General features: G+C 34.2%; 2 protein-coding genes across 4 annotated transcripts in view; one reads left to right on the plus strand and one right to left on the minus strand.

Annotated features, from left to right (window-relative positions):
• STAT1 (signal transducer and activator of transcription 1) overlaps positions 1-15035 on the plus strand; it is a 91757-nt gene that overhangs the window by 51299 nt on the left and 25423 nt on the right. Inside the window, exons 24-25 of one of the 2 annotated variants that reach the window (XM_010979708.3) lie at positions 8891-8934; positions 10478-10591. In XM_010979708.3, the coding sequence (XP_010978010.1) occupies positions 8891-8934; positions 10478-10481 (48 nt within the window). In that variant the 3' untranslated portion in view covers positions 10482-10591. Of the gene's footprint in view, positions 1-8890; positions 8935-10477; positions 10592-15035 lie in introns of those variants that run through there. The other variant, XM_031452109.2, reaches the window with a different exon arrangement.
• GLS (glutaminase) overlaps positions 1-15035 on the minus strand; it is a 76661-nt gene that overhangs the window by 13626 nt on the left and 48000 nt on the right. The window lies entirely within an intron of this gene.

Below are 15035 nucleotides of genomic sequence, written 5' to 3' on the forward strand. Positions count from 1 at the left end.
CTTTTATAGCCTCTAAATGAAAATAAATTTCCTGCTTTCTTTCATAAATATTTTTCTTATGGTCAGGTTGAAAAAATACAAGCCTACTATAGTGCAGCTATAGAAAAACTCCAGCAAGTGTAATCGCTTGTGGACAAGGTTAGAAATATAAACCAGTATGTGTATGTGATCAAAGATATTCCCTCTTTTTCTTACTCCTGAGTTTATTTAACATTCATATGGATGGGTAAAACAAAATTATAGTTCTTTTAGGATTAGACAGTGTGAGTGTGAGGCTACATGATCCTAAGCTTCCCAATGACTTATTCAGACACAATTATTACTGTATAGTTGGCCTTCCATATCCATGGGTTTTGCACGTGGATACAGAGGGCTGACTGTAAGGGACTTGAGCATCCTTAGATTTTAATATCTGCAGTGGTGGGAGGGGGAGGGGTCCTGAAACCAATCTCCAAAGATACCTAGGGATGACTGTTACTATAAATAGAAAAGACTAAGCCATCTGACATGATCAGAGGATTAAAGAAAATCCTTTATAGGAGTAACAGTTCAGCAATTTCATGACCACATTTTTACACAAATGCAGGATGTTCTCATGCTGTAATTTTAATAGAGAAGAATAAATTAAACAGTAAATTTTACTCTAAAAGAGTACAGGAATTTCACTTATAAAATACAACCTCAAAATGGCAGCTCCAAACACTGCATTCTGCTCTTATCAGCTAAGCAATAAACTCTCTTAAGCACACCATTTTCAAAATTTCACAATGAGTAGATTAATTTGAAACAATTTTACTCACTCTTAAACTAAGAAGTCACAATTATATCAAAGAAATCTAACAACCCACGAAGACAAAATAATTTAAGTTATATATTATTTACAACAAAATAGCTAATATGTAGTACCTATTCTCCCTTGACTGAAATAAGTGCTTTAAGTATTGTTATCCCTGTTATTATTCAAAGGATAGGAAACTGAAGGCTAGCATGTTTTAATTAACTTGAGCAAGGTAATCATGCTAGTAAGAGGCAGAATGAGGGCTCAGACCCAGTCTGCCTGATGCCAGTGTCAGTGTTCTCAGCCACGACTCAGTGTCTACTGGGCCAAGAGATTTTCTAAGTAAACCTGAGATTAGATTTCCCCACCAATACAGTACCAAGACTAAACTATGTTGTGATGGAAAACCAGAGAACAACTAAGAAACAATTTATAGGGAAATCAGAGATACTAATTTTCTACTGAGGTGCTAACCAAGGGTTTTTTTTTTAACAGAAAATAAAGGAACAAGTCATTCAATTCAGCATATGAATGCCATAGGGGTTTAAAAAAAGATGTCTTCATTCTTTATGTTTAAGTCTCTAAAAATGAAATGTGAGTTTTGGGTTAATGTGAATAAAGTAAGCACGAATGCTACAGCATTGGCAGCAAATAAACTTATCTCAGTGGCTCATGTTATTCTGGTAAATGCCAATGAATGTTCTAAAAAGATACCAATGGGCTCATAAGCAACCCTCTTTTTATATCCCAGTATAAAGGTAGCTAACAACGTTCATCTTTGTGTGGGCTGACAAACAGCACTCTAATTAAGAAGAAAGCAGCAAATACGAGAAAAACAGAAATGAGTAAGGGCAAAGGCAGCTATTCCTCTGAAGGACAAAAGTATATCTTTCATGTGGCAGACCTAAGAGTATTTGCACTGCCCTGACAACCACTGAAGTTTTGTATTCACTGTCTTCCTGGTTCTCTTCCCTCTCCCATACAAACAAATAGTTATAAAATTCTATAAAGACGAGTTAACATACACTAGTGTTCAGATAGAGAACAAGGTACCACACTGCTGCCGTGACAAAGTGTCATGATTTTTTACAATTATTATTAACTAAAAAACAAGTACATAAAATCCAAAAGAGTTAAAGAAGCTAAAAGCAAAGAATAAGACAGAAAAAGAAATTGGTCACCAGATGCTTGTTCATATTACTTTAAAAAAAACCAGCATCAGGACCACTGAAATTAAGGAGAGACCACGCTGTCCGGTAAAAATTGAAAATAAAGAAATACAAACAAGGTCCCTGAAAGAGGTGGAGTTCTCTTTCTGATGAAAAACAAAACAAAGTTTCGGCTGCAATAGAGGCAGAATGATTTCAGTTTAGAGTTAAAGGACCTGTCTCTCCTTTGAATCTCCTGAATACCACTCCAACAAAGCAAGGCTCCGGCACGTGAGTACTCCATAGTTATTCAAACCACAATGCGTCCTTATTGACTGCTTTGACTTTAGGGAAAAAAAATCTCTCTCATTTTCATCAGTTTCCAGAGAGCCATACTTAATTCTCTACATTCTTCAACGTTCATTTCACAGTTGTACTGTGAAAAGTCCAACATGCGTGCTTTGTGGACAACATACAGAGAACAGGTACATTAACAATATGTTTCTCTAGTGCTCTGTACTTTTCAAAATGCTTTCACAGACATTCTAATTTGATTACTATTCAATTTAGGAGAACACATTCCTCCAGGATATAATAGGATAGGATATTTTTAAGATCCTCAAAAATAAAGAAATGTGACACTTGATGGGAAAAAATACATTTAAGCCTTATTGTGAGACGGCTTAACCTATCTACATTTAAACATTTATAATTACTGGTAATATTTTACTCTGTGAAGCAAGGAGGAGGACAGACAGGGCAAAATGATACCCAGAACTCACTTGTTAGTGTAATCTGTATAATTTGAAAAATCTTTTAAGTAGAACCAAATTCTAAAAGAGAAAAGACCTTTTAGGTCTAAAAGACTAAAAGCATGTCTTCTACGTAGGAAGTATCTAAAGGAGACTTCAAAACCTACTGTTAAAATCACTTTCTGATAAATGCTCTAAAATCCTCTGCCTGATTTTCTGCAGTTCCTAACCCCAAATTTGGGATGCAGCATGGGCTGGGAGTAGGGGTACAACAGAACAGATTGTCATCACTATAAATCCATGGTTACCAACCTCAACAGTATTCTAACAATGTTGCCATGTTTCCCTCAGCTCTCCCACTCTCCAAGAATGAACATTTCGTATCCTCTCTATGCCCTGAAACCTCATAGCCTCACTCTAAGCCACACCTCATTCTTAGCAGAAAGCCTTCTTTCATATTCTTCAGGAAAATGGAAGCCAACGGACAGAAACTCAGCCTCCTACCACTATGTCTGCAAACCCACCTGCCTGCCTCTCCACGTTCTACTTTATTGCAGGAGATGCTCTTCCTCCCATCAAACCTAATCCTCCACTTGTGCTGAGAGCTCCATCTCCTTCCAGGGACCTCACTTTTCCTCTCCCTCACATCTACTTCAACATTTCCTTCTGTACTGGATCTTTTCTATCAGCAGCCAAACCTGCTCTAATAATTTTCTGACCTTAAAATCTCAAAGCCAATAAAATTTTCTTAAAAGGTGGGGAGGTTACCAATATGGGCTACAAATATTTTATTTTCTGAGTGCAAACAACAGAGACAACTTTACCATCTACTATTATCATTTACTAAATAAAAAGATATTTTAATACCAAAAGAAAGAAAATTAGGAAGGACATCATGTAAACAGACACTCCTCATCTTAACAGTTACCTGCTTTGGTACAACTGATTGTTCAAAACTTCCTCAAATACTCTTTCCTTGACTTCTGATACTATACTATGCTTGATTTTCTCTTCTCTGGCCATTTTTCCTAAGTAAGAGCCCTACTTCTCTATCCTACTTTTAAAATGGGAGTTCCTTAGGATTCCTTCTCATTCCACACTGTCTCCTGGGGCAATCTCACATACCTCTCCACAGCTTTGAATCGTCTCTCCATGCTGACCACTCACAAAATTCTATCTCCAGCTTAGACCTCTCTCCTGAATTCTAGGCCTGTATATTGACACTTAGTGGATGTCACTACTTAAATATCTCACATATATAGACATGTCAAAAAGACATTAGCTTTCACACATTGTTAACTGCCTACCCCATTATCCATTCCCTACCCCTGTCCATGCTACTGGAATCTCTATTTGCTAGGGGTAGCAATGTGCCCAACTGAAATATATTTCCCTCAATTCCCTTACATCTGAGTGTCTGATGGGCTTCTGGGAAACTTCTTTTACCTGATTTAGGTGTCACTCTTTCTTCTTCCACTTTGATCATACAAGTGAGGCCAAAAGTGGAACCGCTATCATGCAGCTACCAGGTGACAGACATGAAGTCTAACACACACACAATAAGGCTGGCTGGAGCAGAAGCGTACCTTACTGATGGCTCTCATCCTGAATTGTCTATCCTAGACTTGTTATATTAGAAAAATAGTCCCATTTGTCTAAATCACTGTTAATTAACCTCCTGATATCTACAGTCAAGCAGACTCTTAATGTTACAACCAAAATTAATTTCTTTCTGCACTTTCAAGGTTTGCTTCTCCAGCGTTCATCATAGTAAATGCAGGAGCATCTGCTCTATTGTTCCCACCAAAAACCTGGTAGTCAACTTGATATCTCATACTTTTTCACCCACCAAATACTATCACCAAGTGCTACCAATTTCATCTCTTAAACTCACATCTGTTTACTTTTCGCACCTTGAAACCCTATTCTAAGCCACTATATCTCATTTCAGACCCAGAACTTCAACTTTTGTCTCCCTCTAATCTGTCCTCCACAGAGCAGTGTTTAAAAACCAAATCATGTTATTCCTCTTCTTAAAAGCCTCCAAGTTTCCAATTGCACTTTGAATAGTCTAAAACTCTCGACATGGCATATAAAACCGTACCTAAATATTTCCCAAACTATGTTCAGTGGACTACCAGCAGCAGAAACACCCAGGGTGCTTCTTAAACATGCAGATTTTAAAATCAATCTTTGGGGCTGGGCTTTACGAATCTCCACTTTAAAATTATGGCACACTAACAATTAGGATGCACGTTAAAATATGAGCAAGCCTACCCTACATAATGTGATCTTCTCTCTAAAACTCATCCAATCTCCATTTACCTTGCCTCACTCTTCTCTCATCACATTTGCTTTCTTTCACCTTCTCAAATGTACTGAACTCCTTCCTGTCCTGGGGAATTCAAGCCAGGCTATCCTATCAGTCCTACTCCACCCTTCCTCTAACTCATTCAAAATTTAACTATCACCTTTCATGGAAAATTCACCACACCTATTCACTGATAAAATGAGGTCTTCTTGTTACACCCTCTCCCAGCATTCTGTACTTTCCTACCATTTATTACCATCATATTTGCTTAGAATTTTCTAAGTAAATAAAATATTAAACATATAGCTAAATATTCCCCCTGTATCCACTCCCTTTCTTCCAAGAGCTCAGCTGTAGTGAAGACTGGTCTGCATGTTCTTATACTTTAACCACACTGTATACTTGTCTCATAAAGTCTGTTAAGGGTATCATACAGTTTATATCATTTCATCTCCCTTACAACAGTTAAAATGAACTCATGTACATGTATTAGTATGAACAAATCACTTATCACCATTTAATTACTTTAGTAATTATTTATTCAATATCTGCAGACCTCTTTACATTATAAACACCAAGAGCTGAATCATTAACCACTGCACATCCTAAACACTTTGAAGTTTCTGGCACATAATAGACATAATAGGCATATATATATATATGCTTGAATGAAGAACTAATTCATGAATGAATAATAATGCTAAGGTTAATTTATATAAAATCTGAGCCACTCCATCAAATGAAATAGGCTAAATATCTTGAACTAATTGTTAGCATGCTGTTTAAACAAAAACTAATAAATACTGAGGGATAACTGGTTCTTAACAGAAAGAAAGGAAAAATAATTTTAAAGGTTTTATATATATATTTATTTATATAGAGGGATCTAATCTTGGACATTGGCGGGGGACCTACATATAGCACCAGAAAAGAGGAGAAAACACATACAGGAAGAAAACAAAATTCTTGGTACACAGAGGAGTTGAAAAATTGTTTGGTAACTAAGTACAACAGTACAATACTGAAGTGGAAACCTAGAGACCAGAAACATCTTAGCTACTTTCTTACAGCCACAAAAGTGAGAAAACAACTTTATACACAGAATGGACTATTTGACCACTCTTGTATCATTCTACATTACAAAAAACAATTCTGGAAGAAAAGGAGAACACGTGGAAAATGCATACATTTACTGCCAACCTGCCAGAATAAGGGCATTGGGACAGGCAGAAGTTATTTTTTAGATACATTTTAATAGCAGAATTGTGTTTCTTCACAGTCCAGTATACATGGCATATTTTTGTGATTTTGCTTATATTTAACATCATCATTAAACTAAAAATCAAAGGTATACAAGGACAACTGTAAATAGCTCTAGATGAGGACAGACTGTTTCATCTTTTCATCACTGAATCAATCCAGTTCTGTAGGTTACCAAAAAAATTTTTATCCAAAAACAAGTGCAAATGTGAACAATGACACACTCATTTTGGGATAATAAAGTTCTAGGTCATAAAACTGTTACAAATAAATAGGATTAATGAAAACCCCTAACTTTGAGCTCTATGAAAAGTCAGGATTTATAAAGGTTTTAATAAATTGAGTGTAGCTAATGGACATTTAGAGAAGGCAAACAAAAGGACTGAAAAATGCCTCTTCTGTATCTGGAAAGGGAGGAACTCTTCCAAACTCATTTTACAAGGCCACCATCACTCTGATTCCAAAACCAGATAAAGATATCACACACAAAAAAAAAGAAAATTATAGGCCCACATACCTAACAAACATAGATGCAAAAATTCTTAACAAGATATTAGCAAACCGAATTCAGCAATTCATTAAAAGGATCATATACCACGATCCAGCAGGATTTATTCCAGGGATGCAAGGATGGTTCAACATCCACAAATCAGTCAATGAGATACACCAAATTAACAAAATGAAAGATAAAAATCATACGATCATTTCAATAGGCACAGAAAAAGCATCTGACAAACTTCAGCATTCATTTATGATAAAAACTCTCAACAAAGTGGGTATAGAGGGAATGTACCTCACATAATAAAGGCCATATATGACAAGTCCACAGTGAACATCATATTTAATGGTGAAAGCTGAAAGATCTTTTCCTCTAAGATCAGGAACAGAACAGCATGCCAACTCTCATCATTTTTATTCAACAGAGTATTGGAAGTCCTACACACAGCAATCACACAATAAAAATAAATAAGAAAAATCCAAATTGGAAAGGAAAAAGTAAAACTGTCATTATTTGCAGATGACATGATTTTATAAATGGAAAACTCTAAAGGCTCCATCAAAAAACTGTTAGGACAAATGAATTCAGTAAAATCAATGCACAAAAATCTGTTGCATTTCTATACACTAATAAACTACCAAGAGAAATTAAGGGAAAAAAAACCCATTTGCAATGCAGCAAAAAGAATACAACATCTAATAATAAATTTAACCAAGGAGCAAAAGACCTATGTAGTGAAAACTACAAGACATTAATGAAAGAAACAGAAAAAGTCACAAACAGAAAAATATTTCCTGCTCATGGACTGGAATACTGTTACAATGTCTATGCTACCCAAAGTAACACACAGATTCAATGCAATCCCTATAAAAAGACCAATGATATTTTTCACAGAAATAGAAAAAAATAATTCCAAAATTTGTATGGAACAAAAAAAGACCCCAATAGCTAAAACAATCTTGAAAAAGAAAAACAAAGGTAGAGGCATCACACTCCCTGATGTCAAACTATATTACAAAGTTATAGTAATTAAAATAGATGGCATTAGAAAACAGTACAAAGGTTACTCAAAAAATTTAAAAACAGAACTACCATATGATCCAGCAATCCCACTTCTGGGTATTAGAGAAAATTAAAACACTAACTTGAAAAGATATGTTCACTGCTGCATTTGTGAGATCTATACACATACACACACACACAAACACACACACAGAGGAGTAATATTCAGCCATAAAAAGTGAAATATGGCCATTTATGAAATATTGCCATAGATGAACTTCAAGGGCATTACACTAAGTGAAACAAGTCAGACACAGAAAGACAAAATACTGTATGATCTCTCTCATATTTGGAAATCTAAAAACAAAAAGACAAGCTCATAGATATAGAAGAGATTGGTGGTTACAAGAGGCAGTGGTGAAGGGTGGGAAAAATGGATGAAAAAACCATACAATTGATGCTTGAATGACACGGGTTTGAACTGCATGGGTCAACTTATATGGTTTTTCCCAATAACTATATACTACAGTATTACACAATCCACCATTGGCTGAATCCACAGATGTGGAACCAAGGATATAGAGGGCTTACTGTAAAGTTGACTGGGGGGGGGGCATCGGAGTCCCTAACACCTGTGTCGTTCAAGGTTCAACTGTATGTACATCCAATAATGTTTCCATGAATATGTTATAAGACACTAAACTTTAAAAGATTTTGCTTGAGCCCCCAAACCAACTTTTAGAACATTAAAGAGCCTACTCAGAATCAGGTACAAACTTAGTAAATGGGCTGTTACCACCAGTATCATTTCTTAAAGTCCTTTTCTGTTTCTTATACTTCAAAAAATTTGTAATTTTAACATTCCAAAAGAGATAAATAATATTCTCATCAATGAATGAGTCAAGTGGTCCAGGTGGTCATTACCTCAAAGAACCCAGCTGAGGAAGGCTTTTTCCTGGTTCAGCAATTTACTATGTAATGATAGAGACTGAAGTACCTAAATTAGCCTTTGTTTTTTTGGTTTTTTTTGGTGCCTGCTTAAGTTTGAGATTTCTAAGTTAAGGTAGATCAGTGACAGAAGTTCATTTTCTTGTAGATATTAACACTATTTGAAATTATCTTATTTATTTACTTCTCTAGGCTGCTACTTTCTGTGTTGACTCCCAGGATGTGCGGTCCATGAGGTAAAATCTCCCATGATCTTGCCCAGAACATACAATAGTTCCTGGCTTATAGTACGTGCTCTGTAAATGCTGCATGAAGACAAATGAACAAATGAATGACCTTTTGCACCTACTGTCTATGTTTTTGTAAAACATTTTGTAACTTTTCTGGTAGTACGTGCTCTGTAAATGCTGCATGAAGACAAATGAACAAATGAATGACCTTTTGCACCTACTGTCTATGTTTTTGTAAAACATTTTGTAACTTTTCTGGTAGTACTGCCTTGCTTCCTTTCCCTTGCCTCTCTGCAAACGAAGTTGTCTAGGGCAAAATAAACTACAACACAGTCATTGGATTTGGCACCAAGTCCTGTAAAACCTATTTGCTTTTGTGTATTTGGTCCAGCAACTACTCAATGAAGAAAGCTAATTGCAGAGTTTTCTAAAAAGGAAGGTGGCACATTGGTTATTACTTCATAGCCTGACTCAGTCCTTTCTCCTAGTGATATTTTCTGCTGAACATCTACATTGTTGCCATGAACAGTCAACATGAAGCTTAATACTAAACAATGACATACTTTTGAACCTCTAGCTACGTGGAATTAAGTGAGCCAAACATACAATTTATGAAATTGAAATTTTTAAATTTGATCCAGGAGTCCCAAGGATGTTTAGATTCCAGTAATATTTACTGCTTGCTGATATATGGCACAGAAAACTTGCCACTGTTAATCTTAGAGTTATAGAACTGAGGCAGCCTCGCTGTTTCTACAGATGATTGTAACCCCAGCCCCCCACCCCTCCAGGGTGGAAAAGGAGGGGACCTTGCCTCTTCGTTTTAGAGCGGCATCTCCAACACCTAACATACTGCCAGAACGCTGTGGGCATGTTTGTGTGTAAATAGGGAAATGAAAAGCAAAGCAAAACGAAACAAAACTCAGAAGCTCATGCCCATGGTATACCACATCAAGCTACCCACCCGAATCCTATCCTATGCCCAACTGCCCAGCACTCATCGATGCTATTTAAGTCCAAAAAGCACAAAGTAAATCAAAGTTTCAATCTATTAAGAACTTTTGCAGAAGATCCCAAGTTCTTAACACAAAGTTCTAAGCCTCACAATGGCACTGAATAAGAATTTTTGCAAAAACAACAAAACACAATATGCAAAGAATAGCAGCCCTCTATCCAGAAGTCCCTACCTACAAGGTAAATGCACTAACACACAAGTAGATCATTACATGACAAAATCCAACATATAAGAGATAGCCAAATGAACAACAGTGATGGCTCCATGTGACAGACGTATATGGTGAATGTAAAATAAAACTGTACAACAGAGACAAAATAAAAGTTATAGCTCCTCAAATTTTTATTACTTGGCTAAAAACACAGCAAATTAGCTTTTTCTCCTTTGTTTCTCCTTCAGGTGAAAAAGAAAAAATGTCATACAATGTCTTTTTTAACAGCATGTTTTAGTTGAAACACTTCACAAACAGGTAATAGAAGGTTAAGCTCTACTTCTCCTCTTCCTAAAAACCATCCCCTAAAATTTCTCTTTCAGGTAAAAAGAAGAGACAGTAAACCAGGAATATTTTATTGGTATGATTAAAGAGGGTTAATACTATTGGTCACCACAGAATTTTAATAAAATCACTTGTCTTGCAATTTCACCAAAGGATGTCAAAGAAGTTCTATTTTGCAGAAAATGTAACATTTATTCATTTCAATTCAAAGTAGAAACAGCATTACTTGGTTCATCTCTTTATTTAAATTATAAATCTTGTGTATAGACCTTGACCCACAGATATATGCATTCAACGTTGATTGTAAAATAAATTATCAACAATAAGCTATATTATATTTTAAAAAAGAAGTTTAGACTCTAACACTTATGGGCTTAAAAAAAACTTTCAAAGAAAATAAAAGAGTGGCAAATGTCAACAACATTAAAAGATTTGGAAATGAACATATCAGCAGTAAAGATTTGAAAATGAAAATCCATTTTATGAGCAACTTTGATATAACTTTAAAAATTCATGTTCAGCAAAAAATGAATTATGATAGGAAAGGATAGAAAAGAAAGAATATTCAAAATTAATAGATTTGTGAGTTTTTCAGTTAGGATCTTTACATTTTGAGTGACTGTGAGAAAGAACAAAACAATAGACCTTGGATATAACTCAATTAATAATTTATACCATAGTTTTCTACAACATCATTAATCTCATTAAATGGAAAAAAGACTTAAGTTTTATGTTATCCCCTCAAAGGACAAATTGTAATTGTCCCTAGCAATGATTCATGAAAGACAGATGCAGAATAATGACAACTAGTAATTTTAACCTAAGTTGTAAACAACAAGGGGCTGAAGATCATGATTTTAATTTCGATTTCACAATGGACTGGTCGAAACATGAATAGTTATATTTGCATAATTTATTTTAATATTTTAACATCATTCTATTTTAACAGGTATAATGTGAAAGCAACATAACATAACTTATATTGAATAAGAGCCAGTCTCTTAAATGTTCAGATTCTCATCTTCACAAACTTGTGGGAGAAAAGCTTCCTAAGTAAGTTTAAATTTTGAGGAGAAATCACTATTTCCTTTTCAGAGTAATAATATTTAAGTTTTAACATTTAATTCAACTAAGTCTTTTGAAAATTAATGCATTTCAAGAACAGCAATATTCATTCCTTTCATAAATAAAAAATAAAAATCCCAGAACTATGAAAAAATATTTGTACTGAAGACAATATACACAATAGAGTACTAAACAGACAAACAAGGAGCCTTATTCTGAAGCCACTCAAAGATCCAAATACTGAAAATAAAAACAATGGAAGTAACTAGATATTTTGCATGGTATGTGTTGGGAAAAGCTAATTTACAAAGAAAAAGAAATCTTTTTTTCCAGGAAACGTCTGTTTAGAACTCCAATAAGTTTCTGTTATTTAAAATATTTTTACTTATTTAGCCTAACCCCAAAGGAATTTATTTTAAAAAGCCAATGGTACAATATTTATTTTTAGAGTCACATTTCTGCTGCTCTTCCAAAGGTTCTAGGGTAATGTTTCATTTTTAGAACTACTGTATAATTGAGACACTCACTTCTACCTTTATTAGTCTTTAGAAATGTGGCATATAACTATATATTAGAAAAACACAATTAAGTAACTTGAATAAACACTGATGGGACGATTAGTCTGCCAAATAACTTAGTCCTGTTAACTAGGACTGCCCATTACGCTTCTCAACAAAAATAAACAACCAAGAAACAAAAGGTTGTCCAAACAAAACATAAAACAGACCAACTCCATCAAAAAAGAGGGAAAAAAATGCTAATTGAGAAAGCAAGGTGCTATCTGGAAGACAGCTGGGAGGAATAGGGGTTTGCACCAGATAACCTTTAAGATTACCTTCCAGCATATTCAAGTGATTCCAATAAATTACAAGATTATGGTAAATGAAAAAACAACAAAGATCTAGAAAGGTTGAACTATGCTTTAAAAATAAAACAAATTCATACAAACTTGCAGTTGCCAGGGGGGAGGGGGCTAGGTAGGGACAGACTAGGAGTTTGAGATTTACAGATACTGACAGGTATATATAGAATAAATGAGTTTATACTGTATAAAAATATACAGGGAAATATACACAAGATCTTGTGGTAGCTCATGGTGAAAAGAATATGAAAATGAATATATGTATATTCATGTATGACTGAAAAATTGTGCTCTACACCAGAAATTGACACAACATTGTATACTAACTCAATACAAAAAAAAAAAAAAACTAATTATAAAACAAAATAAATAAATAAATAAAACAAATTCTTTACCTGTTTACAGACTATGAATTAAAATTATGAGTTCCAAGTGGAATTGCTGGGCAGAGGAGATTTTCATTATATAAACAAAAATCATAGAAATATTAAAACAGAAATTTAGTATTATTTCAGGTAAGAATTTTTCCTTCCAAAAGCTAAGCCCTCCAAGTAGATAATTTCAACCATCTGAGCCATTAGAATTGAAAATATTCCAGCAAGGCAAATGCTTAATGAAATAAAAATCTTTCTTTTTAATAATGCTATGCCCAGGAAAATCAGATATTCAAATTTGGCTTAAACATAAGTTCACCAAATTGTTCATTATCACTGAGATTTTAACTAAACTATTTCCAAATTTTAACTCAAAATGAGATTTAGAGTTAAAAGTCTAATAACAGTAACAACACTATAAGATCAATAGCCAGAAATTTTCATTTCATTACTCCTTCCTATGAAGCCTCCATACTGGACTGCTTATAGAGCTCATCAAAGCAGTTGGCACAAAGGATCATTACTTGCCTATTTTTTTTAAGTGACTGAACTTGATATGCTTGAATGTATGTTCATGTATAATTTTGGACGTGAACTCCATGACAGTAAATGGACCAAATTCAAGTCTATTCTGAATAAATCTAAGTAAAAATCTGAAGAGTTGGGCCATGATGCATCATAAGAAGCCATATCTCCAACATCTGGTTTTAATTAAACATTGCATTTAATATAAAATGGTAAAGAAGGAATTAAACAGAAAGCATGTTACTTTTTTTTAAATGCATTTTAGCATTTTCGAGACCATCAAGGAGAAAAAACAAATTTTTTTACAAATGAATAGCAAAGCAGATTCTGAAAACTAAAAATCGCGCACAATTTTTAGAATAAAACTATTCCATATGGTTAACTGTTCAAACTGAGAAGTACATTATTTTAAGTTCAATACAATCCTTCTAAACAGTCACTTCGGAAACTACTTTAAAGTCAGCTTCCACATGAAACCTGATGTTCTTGCTTTCCCTTTTGTGGAGTTCTCCCACATCCTAAATTCTCCTACCCTGACAGTGCTGGTAGTGAATGGGAGCAAAACAGAAACCACAAATCTTTAAAGGTAAATTGAACAAGTAAACTATGTCATATTTTATAAATTCTAGGGCAGCCAAAATGTTCGAAGTTCTCTTATAACAAAACTTGGAATAGATCAATGAAGCATTCATACATGACACACTATGTAGAAATAACTGCTGCTGATTTTCAGAATATGGATGGATGGATGGATGGATGGATAAACAGAGACAGATAAACTGAAAGACAGATTGACATATATTAGATGTACATGCAAACACACACATATATATACACAACACACACGATACATAAATTTCAGGATACAGGCTAACATATCAGTATATGTCAGTGGTTCTTTCCACACACATACATGCCTATGAAATTTTGTACTGTTAGACAAGATCACCAAGCTCTTTGAGTCACCTCTCTATTTCAAATGGATTAAAAACATCCAACAACAAAAACAACCCCAAATGATCTTTAAAAAGTGATCATAAACTTACATATATTGAATACACCATGACAATGGAACACCTTATTTACTAGTCCCAAAGGAATTTTATGAAAAAAATCCCACAGATAAATACAAATTCCTGTAAACAACAATATTTCTCCTTCAAATAGTTTTAAAAACTTCCACAATATATTTGGGACATCTTCTCTGGATACAAATGGCAGATTTCATCAAACAAAATTTAAAGTACTGTATTTGACCTACAACATATGGAATCTAGGTATAATTTAGACCATGCTATAAACATATACTAAGTTCCTTCTGAAAATCAAATTCCTTAAAAAGCAGTTAAAGTGAATCTCAAATGTACAGTTATTCTACTCAGTATAAATTCTATTGAGATTGACAGTTCTATTCTAAAGCAATTCATTCTCTTTATCTGATTTAACAATGTTTTTCCTACTCTAGAAAACAGATAAAACAACAGTCACATAGTGAATCAGTGATATTCTTCCTAGAAAGCAGAAAGAACCTGGCACACAGGATAGTGTTTTTTTTTTTTTAAGTTGTCAAATGGAAAAACAAAACAAAAAAAAAATTGGGAGAATAGTCTTTATTCAAATACTTCTAGTACAACCAAAACGTCCTCCCCGCCAAAAACCCCCACCAATGTTACATTTCTTAAAAAAAAAAAAAAAAAAAAGACTCAAATGAATCCCTTCAGTGTTTCTAGTTTTTCTTCACTGCAGCCTCAGAATTAACTAAAAATATAA

This window comes from Camelus dromedarius, chromosome 4, assembly GCF_036321535.1.
Source record: "Camelus dromedarius isolate mCamDro1 chromosome 4, mCamDro1.pat, whole genome shotgun sequence".
Lineage (NCBI taxonomy): Eukaryota > Metazoa > Chordata > Mammalia > Artiodactyla > Camelidae > Camelus > Camelus dromedarius.